Below are 21,775 nucleotides of genomic sequence, written 5' to 3'. Positions count from 1 at the left end.
AAATTAAAATACCGAAAAATTGTTAAAAATGCTTCCGATTTGGTTCAAAAAGTGATAAGATTTAAAAATCTGAAAGCAAATCTTTGTGTTTCATAATTCATAATACATTTGTAAAAATATGGTGCAACATAGTTCATGATTCGTAAACAAATTGTTAGTGCCGATGAAAATGTGACATTGTGATTTCCTGCACTTGCAGAGATTTCAAGAAATAGTGCTGAGTATTGATATTTACCTGATTCCTAAATCATTGTTAATACTGTGAGAAATTATTAACATGATCAATGTCTTCAATAATAATGAATATGAATAATTATCAGTAACAACATATCATTTAAATTAATTTGACCAAATTTGTTATTTCAGAAGCGTATATCAAACTGGTAGCCCTTCGCATTAAACAGTACCAAGAAATAGCTCTTGGTTGCAAAAAGGTTGATGATCCCTGATATATAGCAATAGATATTTTGTCCCACCCTTACCTCACATGCATCTGTTTTCATCGACATCAATTTATAATTGTGAATTAAAAACTGTCAGTTGCATTCACTCACTTATGTAAATCAGATCATGCACATTTTAGTATTTTGTTCAAACACTAGATACTATAGCTCACTATTTTGGCAGTACAAGTGCGACTTTCAATTTGTACCTATTTTTTTCTCATCAGAATAAAATCACAGAAGAGAGTGAATCAAACTTATTCCAGGAAATACAAATGATGAAAGAGCAACTGGGTGAGTACGTTTTTCATGACTTCCTATTATCCACTCACATTTGTCTTCTCTTAACATCTCTTGTTTGGGTTCTTTTGGAGTAAGTGTCACATTAAAATGCCAAAACAAAGTCAAAACAGAGTTATTTGTTTTATGCTTGATGAACTGAGCTACTGTGAAGTATGCTGCTATCTTGGAAAAGTCATGCATGATGGTGGTCATATAATTTAGTCATAACAGTCTTATTAGCATGACACAAGTAAGCCAAGCAAAAAGTAAAAACAAGTTATTCCCTTGATGCTCACAGAACTGAGGTCTTGCTCTCCGCTAAGGCGCAGTCACAAATGGCCGCTGTTTGAGTGTTTTGTATACCTGAAAATGTTAGTGAAATGATCACTGACGGTGTTAACTTGACGAAGAAGGGGTTAAATTCCTACTCAAATATGAGTGTGAATATCTGTGCACAGCTACATGTACCCTGTGAATGACTGTCGACCAATCAAAGTCATTTTTAACTTACTGTTAGTATCAATAGAGGTGAAATGATTAATCGACAAATGAGCAATTATCATATTAATCTCTAGCGATTTTTGATAATCCATTAATCGCTTAGAGATTTTAACTTAAAATGGTCCAAATCCTTGGAATTCCAGTCTCTCAACAGTAAATATTAATAGCCATCCATCCATTTTCTGAACCACTTATCCTCACAATGGTCGCGGGAGTGCTGGAGCCTATCCCAGCTATCAACGGTAGGAGGCGGGGTACACCCTGAAATGGTTGCCAGCCAATCGCAGGGCATAAATATTTATAATTATATTCATAATAATAATAATAATAATAATAAAGCATTACATTTTAATAAAATTTCATCGTCATGTTTGTACATTTTATGCACTGTGAATTTGAAATAATGTCATGTTTCTAAATAAAGGGAATACATTTTAGTCTTTTTTTAAATCCGCGTCATCGATTCATAAAAAAAAAAAGAAAAAGCAATAGATTATTCAAATAATTGTTAGTTGCAGACCTAAATAGCAATAAAAAATGGCAACGTGCTTGCTAAAAAAATGTGTTCTTTCTTGTTTTCTGAAATCGTTCAAATTGACTTAGGCCACTATGGTATTAGGCTAACAATCCGGGAATTAAAAGCTCTGACATGATTTTGACGCATCACAAATCTAAAATCCCTGCATGCTCACAGCCTTTCTCTCACACCATTTTCTCATGTACAGTTGATGAGGTGAGGCAAGGTGACCGCAGCAAAATATTTGTCAATATACATCTTGGAGGCGGCACGGTGGATGACTGGTTAGAACGTCAGCCTCACAGTTCTGAGGACCCGGATTCAATCCCCGGCCCCGCCTGTGTGGAGTTTGCATGTTCTCCCCGTGCCTGCGTGGGTTTTCTCCGGGCACTCCGGTTTCCTCCCACATCCCAAAAACATGCATTAATTGGAGACTCTAAAGTGCCCGTAGGTGTGACTGTGAGTGCGAATGGTTGTTTGTTTGTATGTGCCCTGCGATTGGCTGGCAACCAGTTCAGGGTGTACCCTGCCTCCTGCCCGATAACAGCTGGGATAGGCTCCAGCACGCCCGCGACCCTAGTGAGGAGAAGCGGCTCAGAAAATGGATGGATGGATATATCTTGGAAAATTATCTCTCCTAAAAGGGATCCCTTTATCCCAAAAATTTTAGATGTCGTGATTGAGAGATTCCACTGTGAATATTATTCTTCATCAATAGATGAATTCCAAAAATGCTAAAACTCCTTCTGTGATGATATTTTATCAAAGCACAGTCTTTCCGGAATGCAAATTAACATGCTTATAACTCATCACTCCTGCTCAGTGTCCAACTCTGCAAACTGGGAGAAACTCAAGCTGGAAAGGTATGCAGTGGAATCGGCATTTGAATGTCAGCTGCAGGAGCTGCAGTTGCAGCAGGAAGCTGAGCTGTCCTCTGTGGAAGAGAGCCTCCGGAAGTGTCACTCTGTTGAGACGGAACACCTGAAGGCGGAGCTTCAGTCGGATTTGGAGGAGCTTAGGACCCAGCAACAGGAGCAGGTGAAAAGCGGGCGGCATCAGATCAGATTTGTTTCCTCTTTATATATAGCCGCTTTCACATACAGTACATTATTAACAAAACGTTTGAGAAAGTCAGCTTTCAAGTTTAATTTTTGGTTGAACCTAAAATGTACTATAACTTTTTGATTCATCCCTGGCCCCGCCTGTGTGGAGTTTGCATGTTCTCCCCGTGCCTGCGTGGGTTTTCTCCGGGCACTCCGGTTTCCTCCCACATCCCAAAAACATGCATTAATTGGAGACTCTAAATTGCCCGTAGGCATGACTGTGAGTGCGAATGGTTGTTTGTTTCGATGTGCCCTGCGATTGGCTGGCAACCAGTTCAGGGTGTACCCCGCCTCCTGCCCGATGACAGCTGGGATAGGCTCCAGCACGCCCGCGACCCTAGTGAGGAGAAGCGGCTCGGAAAATGGATGGATGGATGGATGGTTGATTCATGAATCAAATACCTGTCGTCAATTTTGTCATTCAGCTCCTTCTTAGAGAACAGCCAGTTGTGCAAAAAGTACTGAATCATTAAACAGTAGAACAGGTGCATTCAAAAGTTTAGGGAAGGTCAAAGTAAGTTAACCTGAAAATGTAGTGTATTTTAGATTCATTCTGAAATTTCACCTGAAAGCTGAATATCCCTGACTTGTTGTACAACCCCAATTCCAATGAAGTTGGGACGTTGTGTTAAACATAAATAAAAACAGAATACAATAATTTGCAAATCATGTTCAACCTATATTTAATAAACTACAAAGACAAAATATGTATTGTTTATTGTTTAAACTTTATTGTTTTTAGCAAATAATCATTAACTTAGAATTGTATGGCTGCAACACGTTCCAAAAAAGCTGGGACAGGTGGCAAAAAAGAAAGTTGAGGAATGCTTGGAGGAATGTTTGGAACATCCCAAGGGGGAACAGGCTAATTGGGAAAAGGTAGGTGCCATGATTGGGTATAAAAGCAGCTTCCCTGAGTTGCTCAGTCATTCACAAGCAAAGATGGGGCGAGGTTCACCTCTTTGTGAACAAGTGCGTGAGAAAATAGTCGCACCGTTTAAGGACAATGTTCCTCAACGTACAATTGCAAGGAATTTAGGGATTTCATCATCTACGGTCCATAATGGTTCAGGGAATCTGGAGAAATCACTGCATGTAAGCTGCAAGGCTGAAAACCAAAATTGAATGCCCATGACCTTCGATCCCTCAGGCGACACTGCATCAAAAACCGACATCAATCTGTAAAGGATATCACCACATGGGCTCAGGAACACTTCAGAAAACCAATGTCTACTATGCAAAGCAAAAGCCATTTATCAACAACACCCAGAAACGTCGCCGGCTTCTCTGGGCCCGAGTTCATCTAAGATGGACTGATGACAAGTGGAAAAGTGTTCTGTGGTCCGACGAGTCCACATTTCAAATTGTTTTGGGAAATTGTGGACGTTGTGTCCTCTGGACCAAAGAGGAAAAGAACCATCCGGACTGTTATGGACGCAAAGTTCAAAAGCCATCATCTGTGATGGTATGGGGCTGTGTTAGTGCCAATGGCATGGGTAACTTACACATCTGTGAAGACACCATTGATGCTGAAAGGTACATACAGGTTTTGGAGAAACATATGCTGCCATCCAAGCAACGTATTTTTTTATGGACACCCCTGCTTATTTCTGCGAGACAATGCCAAACCACATTGTGCACGTGTTACAACAGCGTGGCTTCGTAGTAAAAGAGTGCGGGTACTAGACTGGCCTGCCTGAACGTGTTGCAGCCATAAAATTCTAAGTTAATGATTATTTGCTAAAAACAATAAAGTTTATCAGTTTGAACATGGTTAACACAACATCCCAACTTCATTGGAATTGGGGTTGTAATTAGTGTATGTGATTAGTCATTGAAAATGTGTTTGTTGTGTGTCAGGTGGAGGAGATGACAGCTCACCACCAGGCAGGCATTCAGGAACTCAGAGACATGCATAATATCACCATGGCAACAATGCATGAGGAGCATGCCCGAACCATGAGAGGTATGAATGTATATCACATGAAAATAACACAACTTGACCTTTTATAAATAAACTCATTCTCAATCATTGACAAATGCATATTTAGATTTAAGGAAAGCTCACGAGCAGCAGAAGATGCTTCTTGAGGAGGATTTTGAGAAACTAAGGCTTTCACTTCAGGTATGATCCAACAATATAAAAATGCTTTGGAAGCCAGAGCTGGTGAAAAACAATTCTGTGTTACTGCGTGTCATCCAGGATCAAGTGGACACGCTCACATTTCAAAACCACAGTCTGCGGGACAAAGCCAAGCGCTTTGAAGAGGCTTTGAGAAAGAGCACCGACGAACAAATAGTTGTGAGTTTTTGCTAAAGAAAATATATTTGCACTTCTGCATAAATTCTCCTAGCAATTGGTCAGATGGTGGTGCTATAACAAAAAACTTTCTCATAAATGTATTCATTATCATACAGTATAAGTCCATATGTAAGGATCACCAAAAACATGGACCACCATGCCAACAACAACACACCACTATCCGCCTATTTCCGCCTATAACAGTGGAATTCCCAAAGCCGAAAACAAACCCTTACATGACGCCACTCGACTTCCAAGTTGTCCAAGTTTGTCATTTCAAAACTATTTTTCCCATAGGAAATAATGCAAAGTGAATTTCGCTCAAACTGTTGCCACTATAAAACATTTGGTAACTTTATAGGCAATATTTTAGGTACAACTCCAACGACTAAAATAAAGTAACATTTTTCACCCTGACATGCCGGTTAGTACAAAAGCAGGAAAATGAAGGTGTTTGCAGAGCAATAGTGTCAGCTAATTACATTTTATAGGTATCACTAGAATCAATATTTAGTTGTTAGTATGTGTATTTACGTTTTCATCTGCTCCGTAACATCTGTGTATACAATTGATAGATCCTTAAATCTCACGAGATTAACAGACCTCTTGAGTGAAGTCATATGTTTGCATGCATCAGGATGTCTTAGCTCCATACCAGCATATTGAGAAGGATCTGAAGAGCTTGAAGGAGGTTGTGGAAATGAAGAATCAGCAAATACACCACCAAGAGCAGAAGATCTCAGATCTGGAGAAAGTGGTAGGCTCAAATAGGCCACCTTTACCATCACTACATGGATGCATGTCCACTGGGAATATGTCGGACAAATGAATGACATTGCTTCGGTTGTGTTTTTACTTTCGAGCAGGCCCAAAAGAATCTGTTCCTGGAGGAGAAGGTCCAGGTTCTGCAGCAACAAAATGAAGATCTGAAAGCTCGTATTGAAAGAAACCTCACCTTATCTAGGTATAACACTTGTCATTACTTGTGATAATCTTCATTAGATTAGTGTTTGCATTACTCGCCATATATTTTTATAACTTAAAGTATGGTTTGGCTCAGCTAATTTCAGTGGAGTATGCAATATGTTGACATTTTCTTTATAAAAGGCTGTGAAGAGTAGAAAAAGAGGAAATCCATATAAGAGTTTCCCCAAAGCTCAAAACGGAAAGCTGGTTCTTCCCGGAACCCAAACTTACAAAAAATATATATCATATACTGTTTTGCCATAACACAAAATACAATGTATTCCAGTAAACCACTTAAGGAAACAATGTGTGCCTGCTTTGACTGTCAATGTAGTAGTATTATACTCAGACAATTTGCGACCGAATAAAAAGTGATCTTGTAACCTAGTTCTATTTTTTTTTTACCAACTACAATGGTATAGAACATCCATCCATCCATCCATCCATTTTCTACCGCTTATCCGAGGTCGGGTCGCGGGGGCAGTAGCTTTAGCAGGGACGCCCAGACTTCCCTCTCCCCTGTCACTTCATCCAGCTCTTCCGGGGGGATCCCGAGGCGTTCCCAGGCCAGCCGAAAGACGTAGTCTCTCCAGCGTGTCCTGGGTCGTCCCCGGGGTCTCCTCCCGGTTGGACGTGCCCGGAACACCTCACCAGGGAGGCGTCCGGGAGGCATCCGAATCAGATGCCCCAGCCACCTCATCTGGCTACTCTCGATGTGGAGGAGCAGCGGCTCTACTCTGAGATCCTCCCCGATGACCGAGCTTCTCACCCTATCTCTAAGGGAGAGCCCGGACACCCTGCGGAGGAAACTCATTTCGCTTGTATCCGGGATCTTGTTCTTTCGGTCACGACCCACAGCTCGTGACCATAGGTGAGGGTAGGAACGTTGATCGACCGGTAAATTGAGAGCTTCGCTTTTCGGCTTAGCTCCTTCTTTACCCCAACGGAGCGATACAAATTCCGCATCACTGCAGACGCTGCACCGATACGCCTGTCGATCTCCCGTTCCATTCTTCCCTCACTTGTGAACAAGACCCCAAAATACTTGAACTCCTCCACTTGGGGCAGGATCTCATCCCTGACCTGGAGAGGGCACGCCACCCTTTTCCGACTGAGGACCATGGTCTCAAATTTGGAGGTGCTGATTCTCATCCCAGCCGCTTCACACTCAGCTGCAAACTGCTCCAGTGAGAGTTGAAGATCACGGCTTGATGAAGCCAACAGAACCACATCATCTGCAAAAAGCAGAGATGCAATTCCTCTACGCCTCGGCTGCGCCTTGAAATTCTGTCCATAAAAGTTATGAACAGAATCGGTGACAAAGGGCAGCCTTGGCGGAATCCAACCCTCACCGGAAACGAGTCCGACTTACTGCCGGATATGCGGACCAAGCTCTGACACCGGTCATACAGGGACCGAACAGCCCGTATCAGGGGGTTCGGTACCCCATACTCCCGAAGCACCCCCCACCAGGACTCCCCGAGGGATACGGTCGAACGCCTTCTCCAAGTCCACATAACACATGGAGACTGGTTGGGCGAACTCCCATGCACCCTCGAGAACCCTGCCGAGGGTGTAGAGCTGGTCCACTGTTCCACGGCCAGGACGAACCAAACCAAACAAGTTATACCAGTAGTTGTCAATATTTTTATACGAAGTACCACCTGAAAAAAATACTTCGCTCTCCAAGTACCACCATCATGATCACCATTAAAAGTAGTAGCGTAGTACGCCTAAGTATTCATCAAAAATGAGACAGGGGTTTTATTCCTAAAAATAATATTTAATATTGATACTCTTTGAGAAACAATGGTATAGACTAGCGTTAGACACACGGCTGTCCATTCACAGTGAATCATCAATTTTGTGTGACATTAAGAACCGTTTGGAACAAAGATTTTAGAAATAAACAACCATTGACAATAATTCAGTTTCCTCTTCCTGTTGCACACTGTTTACATAGCCTATGCAGCCAGTGGTGGAAACTCACACCAGCTAACCCTTCTTATACAAAACCAAGATAAACTAAACTGTGGTACTTGTTGTAATTGTGGGTTGTGTATACAGTGGACCCCCGCTATATTAACCCCACAGGGGGTTAAGGACCGCGAATAGCAAAAATCCACTGATAACTGACGGCCATTATTACTACATTGGAAGAAAAAAAAAGTTTTTGTTCTTAACTCCAAAATATTCTTGAATAAGCGGAGGTAAACTGTCAATAAGCTTTTTGGGGTTTCTCCCCCCCACCCAAAAACATTAAAAAAATATTTTTTTTTTAAATTTGGACAAATAATCCGCGATTGGGCGGCACGGTGAACGACTGGTTAGCACATCTGCCTCACAGTTCTGAGGACCTGGGTTCAAATCCGGCCTCGCCCGTGTGACGTTTGCGTGTTTTCCCTGTGCCTGCCTGGGTTTTCTCCGGGTACTGCGGTTTCCTCCCACATCCCAAAAACATGCGTGGAAGGTTAACTGAAGACTCCATATTGCCCTTCGGGCAGTTCAGGGTGTACCCCGCCTTTCGCCCAAAGATAGCTGGGATAGGCTCCGGCACACCTGCGACCCTAGTGACGATAAGCAGTTCGGAAAATGAATGGATGGATGAATCCCCGAATGGGTGAATCAGCTAGTGCCGAACCACAAGTAATTCCTTTGATTGTGGAACTCCACCTCCAGGCAACTGTCAGAGGAGAACGCCAACCTCCAGGAATCTGTCGAGAAGGAGAGTACGGAGAAGAAACGACTCAGTCGGAACAACGAGGAGCTACTGTGGCGTCTCCAGACCAGCCCCCTGATGTCTCCCTCATCCTCCCCCCTCCACCGCTCCTTCTCTACCTCCCCCATCCCGTCATCCCCATTGTTCTCATCCTCACCTGCTCCTTCACTGGGATGCCACTCCCCCACCCACTGCCACGGCTGCCCCCAGCTACATGGAAATTGTCCACAGTCCACCTCCCCCTTCCACACAGCCAATCAGAATTACTCCCCTGGCCCGGCCACACCCACCCACAGGGTAGCAACCAATCAGAATTACTCCCCAGGCCCAGCTACACCCACTCATAGGGGAACAGCCAATCGTAATTCGGCAACTTGTCTCACTTTACAAAGATAGAAATTTGAAAACCCTTAATTTTCTTTACATTTAAAAAAAATATTTCCTCTCAAAACTACTCTCTCCTTGACCCTTACTGAATGTGAAATGTATTATGTTGTGTCCAGAATGACACATCAAATTCTTAAACTTGTGTTTTGAATCTGACAGCTGACGCTTTCTTTCACGCGAAGGTAATTTTTACCAAAACATGCAGGATGACTCAGCTCAATCTTGAAATGGTTGCTGTATATATTATGTATGAAAGTGACACAAATAGTGTCAGCATGAAGTCACTAAGGTGTCCCACAGACAGGAAGCAGCACACAAGAACAAAACCCTCATGTGTTTAGAACACAAATGTATTCAATTAAATATGTTACACACTCTCCTGCTGGGATGAGCTTGGTAGTTCTGTTCTACAAAGGTAAATCCCCAACAAAGCGCCTTACTTCTGCCATTTCACCAGCAAAGGTCAATCAATTTCTATTCAATATTTGTCATTTTTAATTGGTTTTAGGGAAATCCTCTGCCTCACCAAGATGTAATGGAGTTTACGTCACTGGAACCTCTAATATCGAATACAATCGATTTCAGCATGCTAGGCCAATTAATTTAGATTTACAAACTATTTTTAACAAAAGAAATAATTTCCATTTGAAGAGTCAAACTTTAATTCCCATAAAACGTTAAAATAAAATGTATATATACATATAGAAATGGGTGAAAACACAATTTCTCATGATAAAATACCTGGATTTGCTACCAATGTCTTAGCCTTTTCAGGTATAGTAATGTTTATGTTCACTGTAGTTATTGCTAGTCCAAAATGGCCAGCACCTCCCACAATGCAGTGAAGCTTTTGCATTGCATTGTGGGATGTGGCAGCCATTTTAGGCAAAAAATAAAGATATGCGAAGACTGTTCGTGAACCGAAAATAATGTACAACCAGAGGCATTTTTCTTTTAAAAGCTTATTCATAGATGGAATCGTTCGTAAACCGGGTCGTTCGTAAATTGAGGTTCCACTGTAATTATAACCCTTTACGTTTTTTACGACTTTGGTGACATATTTCCCAAAACATTTCCGTACAATTCTGATTTAATTATATAACCTCAGGGGCATTTGACGTTAGAGGTTCCATTGTATATAAAACGCAGACACCTTTGCACACAATTATTTCTACGGATACTATACTAACAAACAACGAAGTCTACAATGAATTTGTACAAAAAATATAATGAGCAATTAGTATAACATTTTCATATTTAGGGCTACATGGAAATTATCCTACATGTTTTTTAGAAATATGCTGCAGCAGGACTTACTATTTTGTGTGCATTCCTGTTGGGATTCTGCATGAACCTAGCGACAGTTTAATTTTTCGTACAGTTTCTAACTAAATCCGGAAAAGAACTGCAAAATGCCCACATCAGAGCCATAGCAGCAGATACAGCAACGCGGTATCCCGAAATCAGCTTTCAACAAAACAGGGCAGTCGAGGTGAGCTTCAGGTGTTAAATTTCACACTCCTGTTAATTCCCTTACACACAGATGTTATCCTGCCTCCGTTATGGCTCTGATACTACCTCTGAAGGCAGATAATTGCCGGGTCGACTTCCCCCCCCCCCCCCCCCCCTTAGTCTTCATCAGTGTTAAAGAGGTTTCAGACCTATTTGTTCCACTTATGTTTTTACTTAAGCACGCATGCACTGTGAATGTCTTCCAGTCTTATTACTGCTGTGGTTTGTCTATTTACTTAGCTGGCTTTATGAAGGAAATGAATGGGAGAGGGGACAGTCTTTCAATGAATTAATGGTCAATAAGCTATATACTGTACGGTGGAACCCCCAAAATCGAACACATTCTGTTTTGTGACGATTGTTGACTTTAAAGTTGTTCTACTGAAATTTCAAAACTATAAAGGGAATTTATTTGTTACCGTCTGAAACCGTCAATATCATAAAACGTATTGGCAGTGAATATTAACATTTTAACATTCCTAACTCTCATGGTATAAAGAGAGGTTAACCACGATACAATAAAGTAACTGCTGGAATTAAAATGCCTTGTGATATTAACTAATGATATTGCTCATACAATATTGTACTGACCAGCCAGAGCTTTTGTAGCTTATGTTGCAGTAAGTTCCATTTCTGGGTTTCCTCTTTGCCATCATTACTACCCTTAACTGGTGGTATTAAAAAAAGAAAGAAAAAGAAACACATACTTGAACCGTAGTTTTTTTTTTTTTTTTTTTTTACTTTTGAGGCATATCTTTCCTGAAAGATCAGGTCAATCTCCAAATTGTACAACTTCTGAAGTGTTTGACTTTAGGGGTTCCGCTAGCTAAATGTTAACCTTCAGTTTACCTCTTTGTGCAAAATACGTTATTTTAAACTCTTCCAAAAATAATCATTGACAGATGACTTCTTCTGATGTTTCCGGTCTGAACATGTATTTAGTATGTGTTCTAAACGTCTTCAAATAACACACATTTGTCAAGTGTTTGAAATGTAATCTTTCAGGGAATTTCTCCTGAAAATGCTACAATAACCTCTTTCAAATTTCTTTTTATAGCTTCTACTAAGTCTCATTTTCCTTTTTCTTTCAAAAAAAAACAAAACAAAACCAAATGCAATAGAAACCAACCAGGAATGTAATGTACTCACACTTCAGCCTCAGGGTGCTCCCAGGGGCTGCTTTGACCAAGTCAACATCCTGATTTTCAGTCAGTTTACAATACATGAATGGTGTCCTGCTGAAGAGCGTAACAGATATTAAGTCTTTGCATGAAAACGAACTGCTGTAAATAAACTTTGTCAGAGAGCAAGATGGGACATAAGAGTTATGTAAGGACAGTGGTCGTGTTCTCTTACCAGGGGTGGGGAACCTACGCCATACTGTATGGTCCATGAGAGCATTTTATCTGGCCTGCCATGAAATGCTAGACAAAAGCACATTTCCCCCCCCTCATGTATTTACTGTAAAAACTAATGGAATGAAATGGTCCCCAAAAAGAAAAAGATTCCCCACCCCTGTGTTACAGCATTTAGCAACATGTTGTTTCCGTGTTTATTTATATTATTATTGTTTTCCTTTTCAGTAACAAACTGTTAAGGTGATGGTAATTAGCCATACCAGCATTTTTGATGGCCATGAAAAGCAAAATGCATCATGAGGAGAACTACAAGGTTTTTTTTTTTCTAAGGTTGGTAGACAGGGTTAATGTCAAGTAGAACAAAGCATTTGTCAAGTAGAACTAAGCATTTGATTGATTCTTTTGAATGATTTTGAGAATGTTCATTGTAAGAAACTGCCAGTCACTCAGTCACTGTGTTTTCAAATATTTACAATTGTACTTCAGGGTCACTTCAGGTGTAAAACAATACAGTTTACAACAATAAATAACAGTATAAAGTTACATATAATTCAAATAACACTAATGACCCTGCCAGTGTGTCCTGTGGACATCTGTATCTCGCTCTGAATGTGAAACAAATGTAATGACTGTAGTTTCTATCATTTATGTGATTTGATGAAACATAAAAGGACCTCTTGTCTAAACAATACTGCATTTGTAGCAGCCATTTATATATGTCAATATGTAGCACTTAGTCCCCAAACGAGACAAGGCATTTGTCTTTTACACAATGATTGCATTTGTAAATGATGTTGTTACAAAATGTTATATGGGTTCTTTTTTTAAAAATTTGATCTCATTATAAATGACACAATTTCCTCAAATTTGGCTTTGGTCCAGAGAGAATGAATGTGTTTGTTCTGGTATTGATTGTATGTCTGAATGTAAATATATTAACAGCATAACTTGTTTCTTAGTGCACCAACAAAGTAATAGAAGCATGTTTTGTCAGTCTTTGCTGTTTCTCTTCTTTGAACTCTTTGCATTGTGATGGTCGACATGTAGTTGTAAAGCGTGGCGGACCAATTTTATGAATGATGAATGTCATTTGTTGACATGTTGGTCAATATTAACATCTGTGCTATGGAGAAGATAAATGTATTCGTTTAGAAATTGGTCCTGCACTTCCACTTATCACTTGTGTTAGAAAATAGAATAGATCTTTGTCACAAGAATTAAAGTCTACTTGAACATATCTCTGTGTGTCTATTTTTCTATATTGAACTTTTAGGGTGGCTTTTTGTTGTTGTTGTTCTTTTTTAATTAATTAATTAATTTTTTTCCTCACCGGTGTAAGTGATGCATCTCCAGCTGGATATTTTTGTGTCTACGACGGTTTCTGGATTTCAGCGTACACCATGTTTCAGTAGGAAATCCACGCAAGTCTTTGTACATGAGGCCCCATGTACAAAAGGTGCATACGCACAAAAACGTGGCGTCCGTTCTTTTTCACGGCAAAGTTCAGCTGTATCAAGAGTGACATGACCGTGGAAATGTGCGGTGCCTCACGCCAACTGCATGGCTGTCGTACGCACGTTTCTGCAGCTTTTGGTGCTTTGGCGACACTTAGAGGTGATGCTGGGAAACTGTTCTCCTCAATCTGCACACCAGCGATACATGAATAATTAGCACTGATGAACAATTCATGCCCGGCCACATTTGATTTGAACAATGCAATTGAGGCAAGGACTGATAATTAATTTGTTAACCAGTGTATTTAATGAACCACTGATATTTGTGAGGAGGCCTATTAACTGATCGAGGCGCTCATTTATACCGCCTATTGCCCTCACAATCGCTTTGTGACTCCAGCACATGCACTGAAAAAAAGACTCCTTTGAATTTACTTCATTTGAACATGTACAGGTGGCGTGAGGCACCGCACATTTCCACGGTCATGTCACTCTTGATACATCTGAACTTTGCCGTGAAAAAGAACGGACGCCACGTTTTTGTGCGTACGCACCTTTTGTACATGAGGCCCCAAGTGTCTTCAAGTATTTTGACGTCCAATCCTCTCTTGATTTTCTCGACCATGTCGTCGTTAACTTCGCCACTTGCAACTTTTTCAAAACTATTGGTGCTTAATAATTCCGTGTTTTACTCAATCGTTTTGGTTGTTTGTATCGTGTTGTTTTCGAATTTGTATCATTGCGGGTGAAAGTCAGTTCCGTGACAAGGAATAACGTGATTTGTATGCACCGATATCTTTGGAGCTACGCCATTGTTGTTGTTGCATTCATGAACACTCGGACTTTTCTGGTCCCACAAGTAGTTCGACTAATTTACATTTGTACAGTTGTGATCATAGGGATGGAATCTTACGATACTATCCTATCATATATCATATCATATCACATCATATTATATTATATTATAACGGTGCCACCAACATTTTTGGAAGTAAGAGCTACTTCTTGGGTACTGATTAACACGAAAGGGGTACCAATTCCATCCACACTTCTGAAATAACACATTTGCTCAAAGTACTAATTTACATTTGTACAGTTGTGATCATAGGGATGGAATCTTACGATACTATCCTATCATATATCATATCATATCACATCATATTATATTATATTATAACGGTGCCACCAACATTTTTGGAAGTAAGAGCTGCTTCTTGGGTACTGATTAACACGAAAGGGGTACCAATTCGATCCACACTTCTGAAATAACACATTTGCTCAAAGTACGTTTAATCATATGTGTTTAATAATGATTGCTGATATTCGTCTTTGTGAAGACACTGATCATCCATCCATCCATCCATTTTCTACTGCTCATCATGACACTGATCATGTTAATGATTTCTGACTAGATTTATCAACAATTATTTAACTAGGTAGGAAAAAAATAAATATTAATCTTCAACACTTTACTATAAAGTGAAATTATTTACATTTTCAAATGATCACTTCAACAACATTCTTAGGAAATTAAACTGTCCCATCACTGGTGAGGTTGTTGGAGGCTACTTGGTGCCCGTGGGCACCACGTTGGTGACCACTGTATCATATTGTTTTATTTCCGAATAGATAAAGCTGAATAATTTAAGAAGAAAACTAATAAATGTAAACCATTACGCCTCATACAAACCAATTTTATGTCCAAATATTTTCTAGACAACAACTGGAATGCGTCCTTAAATAACAGTATAGATATACACACACCTAAAGTACTGTGATATTGACCTTGCATGAAACAAGACGTTACTCATTAGGTGCGGGGAAGTAAAATGATTAAACAATAAATACATTACAAAATGAGACAAATATAACATTGTGACATGATGGTATTTCTTTATAGTTCCATGAGATTGATAAAGGTTAAACACTGATGTTGCAACAGTAAGAATGAGCATTTTAAATTAGAAATGTGTCAGAAAATGCAATGGTTCCAGTAAGAAGTATACATACGGTCTCAGCAAAAAGGCATTGACTACGTTTATCTTGACTATATCAACAAATCCTCTGTAAAATATTGTCCATTCAAGAACTGCACAATATCAGCTGAAGAGAAAACTACCAAGTAGGCAACTACTTCAGTCACTTGCGGATGAAGGGTGAAATGAGATCCATGGGTAGGGGGAAGATGATGGTGGAGTTCTTCTCTGCGGCGATGGTGTTGAGCGTCTGCAGGTAACGGAGCTGCAGAGCTGACGGAGACTCGGCGATGACCAGGGATGCCTCCTTCAGGGCGCGGGATGCATTCATCTCACCTTCAGCAGCTATCACCTATGCGAGTTGATTAGTATGTGGGAGTTTAGTGGTAGCACCAGTGGTAGGAAGAATACATATACTCTATAAGCATTGGAGGGTTAAATGTTTCTGGGGGATTCTAAAACAATTTTTCTGAGGTTTTATTCGCTCTTAGAATTGCACGGTGGGATGGATTAAACACTCCTTCGGGCCGTACGTGGCCCACAGGCTGCATGTTTCCCCACCTCTGTTGTATAGCTACATTACCTTGGCCCTGGCCTCTCGTGCAGCCTCTGCCTCAGCAGCCATGGCTCTCTGCAGCTGATGTGGCAGCTTCACATCTTTAATCTCCACACGCTCGACCTTGATGCCCCAGTTGTCTGTAGCTTCATCCAGGTTTGACTAAAAAAATATCGTGAGAAAACCGTTTCGAGAATGCGTGACATATATGATATAGTAAAAAACAGTAATCTATTTTCATGACTAGGGCAAGTCCAGCGGGACGCGTGGCATAACTCTGCGCGGAGGCCAGTTAGATCCAGTGTCAGTAATTTTGTGGACCAGGGCACCCCAGCGCATCCAAAAGAGAGACGTCTGCGCTGCTGGGGGCTTGATCAAAGCGGCCCTTCTCATTCCCTTTAAATGCGGCGCACTAGAAGCGTGCTGACAGTCTTTGACATGGTGGAAGAAGAAATGAAATAGCTAGAGTCCAGGGGCCTCATGTACAAAGACTTGGATTTCCTCCTAAAACATGCCATACGCTCAAATCCAGAAAACGTCGTACGCACAAAAATATTCAGATGTATGAAACTGCACGTACTCATGAATCCAAACACATTTCCTTCGTAAATTCCAATCAACGTGTAAATGAGTGCACATGTTGGAGTCAAAGAGGATATCAAAAACTTTGACTCCTTTTTGATTACTCAATTTATTATTTTAATACACAGGAGAGGACAAGCACACTAACAAAAAAACATTTAGTTTTTTTTAGGAGAAGAGGGGTAAATTATGTAAATTTAAACACATTTTAATCATGTGCAACCGATGTACATGTTCAAATGATGAAAATTCAAAGGACTCTTTTTTTTTTTTTAGTGCACGTGCTGGAGTCACGAGGCGATGGTGAGGGCAATAAGCGGCATAAATGATCGCCTTGATCAACTAATAGGTGTCCTCACAAATATCAGTGATTCATTAAATACACTGGTTAACAAATGAACTCTCAGTCCTTGCCTCAATTGCATTGTTGAAATCAAATGTTGCCGGGCATAAATTGTTCATCAGTGCGAATTATTCATGTGTCTCTGGTGTGCAGATTGAGGAGAACAGTTTCCCAGCATCACCTCTAAGTGTCGCCAAAGCACCAAAAGCTGCAGAAACGTGCGTACGCCAGCCATGCAGTTGGCTTGAGGCACCGCACATTTCCACGGTCATCTCACTCTTGATACAACTTTAACGTGAAAAAGAACGGACACCACGTTTTTGTGCGTACGCACCTTTTGTACATGAGGCCCCAGGAGGTCAAAGCTTGCAAAGTATGTTTATACGGAACTGCAAGCAGACCTCCATGGGCTAAGATAAGATCACAAATATCTGCGCCGTAAAGTGGGCACTTGGAGAACACCCCCTCACTCCCGATCAATCGTGTACGAAAACCAAATACATCACAGATGATGCACTAAAGGAAGTGGATATACTGATTTCTAAGCACTTTCACTTGTGAAGATGTTTATCCGTACCTGCATGCTGTGAGCGATGCCCTCGCGGTCAGACAGGACCTCGGCCAGGTTCTTGGTCCCCAAGACATTTCTGAGGGTGGTCTGGGCGAGCAGACGGGTGGCGAAGTCAGCGTTGGACACATTAGCCACAGAGGCAATGGGGTCATTGACACGGAAATACACCACGCCATCCACGCTCACTGTCACTGAGTCCTTAGTCAGAATCTGGTGGCAAAAAGAACAACAATTTGAGTTTTTTAACTAAAATAAAAATTAAATATTAAAACGCTTTCAATGTGATGCAGTATAGTTAACAATACAACAAATACAAATGTAAAAAATAAAAACAATAACCCCCCCCTTCAATGTGATGCAGTGTACCTGAATATAAAATGTATGAAAAAAAATAAACACCTCTCGAAACGTAAAGCAATGTCCAAAATATTTTATGTCAAATGATGTAGTGTAGTGTACTGTTTTTCAATATACAGCACTTCAAACTACAACTATAATGGTATTCATCCATCCATTCATTTTCTACCGTTTATCCGAGGTCGGGTCGCGGGGGCAGTAGCTTTAGCAGGGAGGCTCAGACTTCCCTCTCCCCAGCCACTTCATCCAGCTCTTCCGGGGGGATCCCGAGGCCACAAACTCCATAAATACAAGCAGCACATCGACTGTCCTCCCAGGGAAAATAACATTTTAGACCACTGCTATACTACGCTAAAAAACGCTAAAAAACTGCCTTACCTCGTGCAGCCCTGGGCTCGTCTGATCACTGCTTAATTCACTGAATACCGACGTACAGGCAAGAACTTAAATGCGCGAAGCCTACAGTGAAAACAGTTAAAAAGTGGACTAATGAAGCAAAAATGGAACGTCAAAGCTGTTTAGACTGCACAGACTGGAGTGTCTTTGAAAATTCAGCTGGCAGCCTGGATGAATATACGGACACTGTCACATCCTATATCAGTTTCTGTGAAGATTTGTGTGTACCAACAAAGTCATTTCGCACATTCAATAACAACAAGCCGTGGTTCACTGCCAAACTTAAGCAGCTTTGCCAAGCTAAGGAGGACGCATATCAGAGCAGGGACAGGGCCCTGTATAATCGTGCTAGAAACCAGCTGACTAAAGAAATTAAGATTGCAAAGAGGAACTATGCAGCAAAGTTGGAAAAACAGTTTAGTGCTAACGACTCTAAATCAGTCTGGCATGCATTCCAATCGCTGACAAATTACAAGCGATGATCCCCCCCCCCAAGCTAAGAACAATAGCACACTAGCCAACGACTTGAATACCTTCTACTGCAGATTTGAAAAGGACACTTTCACACCCCACACCCATCCAGCCGAAGCACCGACCACAATCACTCCACCGACTTTTGCGTTAACCATCCGTGAACAGGATGTGAGACGCATCTTCAAACAACAAAAGGTTAACAAAGTGGCAGGTTTCCATGATTCATATTGTTAAAGTATTAAGACAGCATCAATGAGAAAATTACTACATTTTAAAGGCACTGTTTTTGTAATCTTGTTAGACTGGGCAAGTGTACCTAATGTTATGTGATTATGTGTATGTCTTTCTTCATCTAGATAAGATCTAGATAAAGTTTTGTAGTGTTTCATTACCTCTTGCGGAGGGATGTCAAATGAAACAGTTCGCAGATCAACTTTAATAAACGAATCAGTGCAGGGCAAAATGAAGAAAATTCCTGTGGATTAACCGAGGAAAAAAAAACAGTTGTTTTTCAGTAAAATCAAAGGTTAGGCGCATTACAAAAACTATACTAATTATTCATACCTGGTCCTTTTGCCTTCCTGTCTGTGATGCGGCCCAGTCTGAAGATAACTGCGCGCTCATACTCCTGAACGATCTGCAAAAAAGCATCACGTCATGAGCTCAAACCACAATCAAAGAGGAAATGAATGCTGCAGACCAACAAACCACTTGTTTTTGTTTCTTTCTACACACCTTCAAACAGAACCAAATGGTGATGGGGAAGAGGCACACTGTGAATAATCCAACTAATATGACTATAAACCACCCACAGCATCCCAAAGACCCGGTCCGTTCAGCTGTAACAACAGAAAAGACGGGAATTTATTTGTTGAGAAGAAAAAAATTATAATTTAACATTCTAAGCTTGCTGCGATTGGCTGGCAACCAGTTCAGGGTGTACCCCGCCCCCTGCCCGATGACAGCTGGGATAGGCTCCAGCACGCCCGCGACCCTAGTGAGGAGAGGCGGCTCAGAAAATGGATGGATGGATGGATGGCATTCTAAGCTTGGAGTCCTGCATTAAAGCACCCTGTAGAGCAACAATACCATGATTATATCGCACTTTATTAGCTTGTGGTAATCTAATATTTCTATTGAAATGCAATGTGATTCAGCTCAATTCACAAAAAAACGCAACGCCTTCAAAATGTAAACAGTGAAATGTTGACTCAAGCTTTGTCATCTCTCATTATCTAATAAAAAAAAAAAAAAAAAAGTAAGCGCAGGAACGGTCTATTTGTCAATATGCGCCAAAGTTTCCAGTGTAAGTCAATTTAGAATATTACAATAACCCTAAGACAAGAAGGTCTTAGCTCACAGAGATATATTTTCAAATATCAGCTTTATAAGGAATGGCAACTGCAGCCTCACATGGATAGAGCAGTTAAGAAATGACCTTTATTGGTCATGTTCTTTTTACTCTTTAACTGTGCAGAAAATCAGCGTTATTCTCTTTTTTGAGGTTAGACCACAAGATTTGCAGTTTCCCTGTACTTGAACAAAAGGAAATTTTACTGTTGCTTTAAAGGAATGACTTGGTCATGTATCACACAGCCGCATTCCGACACTGAGTCACATGATTGATCATAATCGCAGCACAAAAGTTAATGTTAGGACCCGAGGAGCACTGTCATATAATGTGTCATAGCTTACATGTTATTGTTTTTTACTGTGTATACTTTTATAGAGGCTATGTACCCACCCCCAAAATATATTATTATTATTTTTAACAGCCCCCACATGTTATAGCTGTACGGTATAATAAAGCGTCATAGTCATTGGGGGAAAATAATTTTTGGACTGTCATAACGTATCATAAATCACAATAGAAATTATATTAATTAAAACATTATTATATAAATTTACCCAACATGATATTATTATTTCTTATTTAATTTTCAATTTTCATTTTTTAATTGTATTGTTATTATTATCATCCCTATTAGTATTTCTATATGGCACACATTATAGCTTTATAGTAAAGCACAATGGTCACTGGGGAAAAGTTTAAATAGTGTATGAGCACTATAATAATATATCATATCTCACAATAAAAAATATAATTATTATTACTAATACATTACTAATATATATTTAGAACGGAACGTAATATGCACATTTTGGCTGTATAGTAAAGCATAATTAACACAGGGAAAAAGTTGTATCTAATCTATTTTGCCTAATCTAAGGTATCATACCTTACAATAAAAATTCATACAAATGAAACCTCTTGACATCCAATTTAAATGAAGGAAGTACTTAAATCGAGATATCAATTGTTTTACAATATTTCTTTTTGTTATAGCAAACACTTATGGAATGATAATGCAGTGATAAAGCTCTGTGCTCAATGTCCATGGAAATAGATGCACAAACAGCCGGGGTCACATGCTTTGGGGACGCTTTATCTCAGTGTGTCTCTATGACGATGGCGCAATACAATGCCCAAGGCTGCCTCGCACCTTCTTACCTGCGCAGGTGAGTGTCTAAATATACACTACACAGAATGAACTTGCTCTGATGTACATTATGATACGTAAGTCTATTCGAAACTATTTCTGGAAAGAGGGAATGTTTGCTAATGTACAGCAACAAAGCATCCAAGAGTTTGTAATGGTCTTAAAAGCAAATAATGGGAGAAAATAATGTTAAACTTACATATTAAGGCCTCTTTGCTCACCCCCGTCCTCTTCTGACCTTCCATTTGGTCCTCCATTTCCATATGACAGGGAAAAAGTGAAGTGAAGGAGTCGCTTGAGTGAGAGTGTGAAGAAGTATTACTAATCAGGAGGAAGTCACCCAGACCTTTTAAAGCCACAGTATGATTATATCGTACAGCTGAAAGAAGGTGGAGTTGTGGCTGTGTGTTGATCATCGGCAGAGGACAATCAGCAAGCCATTATGACAGGTTAATGGCTTTCCTCCGTGTTTGCA

At 40.3% G+C, this 21,775-nt stretch overlaps 2 protein-coding genes and 1 long non-coding RNA gene across 3 annotated transcripts in view; 1 reads left to right on the top strand and 2 right to left on the bottom strand.

Annotated features, from left to right (window-relative positions):
• The window catches only part of LOC133467501 (uncharacterized), a 30,647-nt gene extending 18,687 nt beyond the window's left edge, over window positions 1-11,960 (bottom strand). The window contains exon 1 of the long non-coding RNA XR_009785235.1: window positions 11,882-11,960. This is a non-coding gene — a long non-coding RNA (uncharacterized LOC133467501). The remainder of the gene's footprint in view (window positions 1-11,881) is intronic.
• Window positions 1-13,327, top strand: part of mtus2a (microtubule associated tumor suppressor candidate 2a) — a 55,578-nt gene extending 42,251 nt beyond the window's left edge. Inside the window, exons 9-16 of the mRNA XM_061752428.1 lie at window positions 671-737; window positions 2,567-2,781; window positions 4,707-4,812; window positions 4,898-4,971; window positions 5,050-5,148; window positions 5,786-5,905; window positions 6,015-6,112; window positions 8,794-13,327. Of these exons, the coding sequence (XP_061608412.1) occupies window positions 671-737; window positions 2,567-2,781; window positions 4,707-4,812; window positions 4,898-4,971; window positions 5,050-5,148; window positions 5,786-5,905; window positions 6,015-6,112; window positions 8,794-9,229 (1,215 nt within the window). The 3' untranslated portion in view covers window positions 9,230-13,327. The remainder of the gene's footprint in view (window positions 1-670; window positions 738-2,566; window positions 2,782-4,706; window positions 4,813-4,897; window positions 4,972-5,049; window positions 5,149-5,785; window positions 5,906-6,014; window positions 6,113-8,793) is intronic.
• A 2,085-nt stretch (window positions 13,328-15,412) lies between these two features.
• stoml3b (stomatin (EPB72)-like 3b) lies at window positions 15,413-21,664 on the bottom strand. The gene is made up of 7 exons (XM_061752628.1): window positions 21,500-21,664; window positions 19,535-19,638; window positions 19,364-19,436; window positions 19,192-19,274; window positions 17,579-17,782; window positions 16,104-16,238; window positions 15,413-15,872 (listed from the first exon to the last, which is right to left on the bottom strand). The coding sequence occupies exons 1-7, from the start codon at window positions 21,561-21,563 to the stop codon at window positions 15,684-15,686; spliced, it is 852 nt and encodes a 283-aa protein (XP_061608612.1). The 5' UTR covers window positions 21,564-21,664; the 3' UTR covers window positions 15,413-15,683.
• Window positions 21,665-21,775: the final 111 nt, after the last annotated feature.

The sequence above is a fragment of the Phyllopteryx taeniolatus genome, chromosome 17 (genome assembly GCF_024500385.1).
Source record: "Phyllopteryx taeniolatus isolate TA_2022b chromosome 17, UOR_Ptae_1.2, whole genome shotgun sequence".
NCBI lineage: Eukaryota > Metazoa > Chordata > Actinopteri > Syngnathiformes > Syngnathidae > Phyllopteryx > Phyllopteryx taeniolatus.
The sequence above is the reverse complement of the archived record's forward strand: the minus strand, read 5'-3'. Positions and strand labels throughout refer to the sequence as shown.

Bases quoted from the DNA above. Each gene is read 5' to 3' on its own strand.
- stoml3b (XM_061752628.1), bottom strand. From the start codon at position 21,563: ATGGAAATGGAGGACCAAATGGAAGGTCAGAAGAGGACGGGGGTGAGC. The intron at 19,639-21,499 runs GTAAGTTTAACA...CTGTTGTTACAG, and splicing joins GAGCAAAGAGGCCTTAATAT to CTGAACGGACCGGGTCTTTG. The intron at 15,873-16,103 runs GTAATGTAGCTA...CAACTCGCATAG, and splicing joins CACGAGAGGCCAGGGCCAAG to GTGATAGCTGCTGAAGGTGA.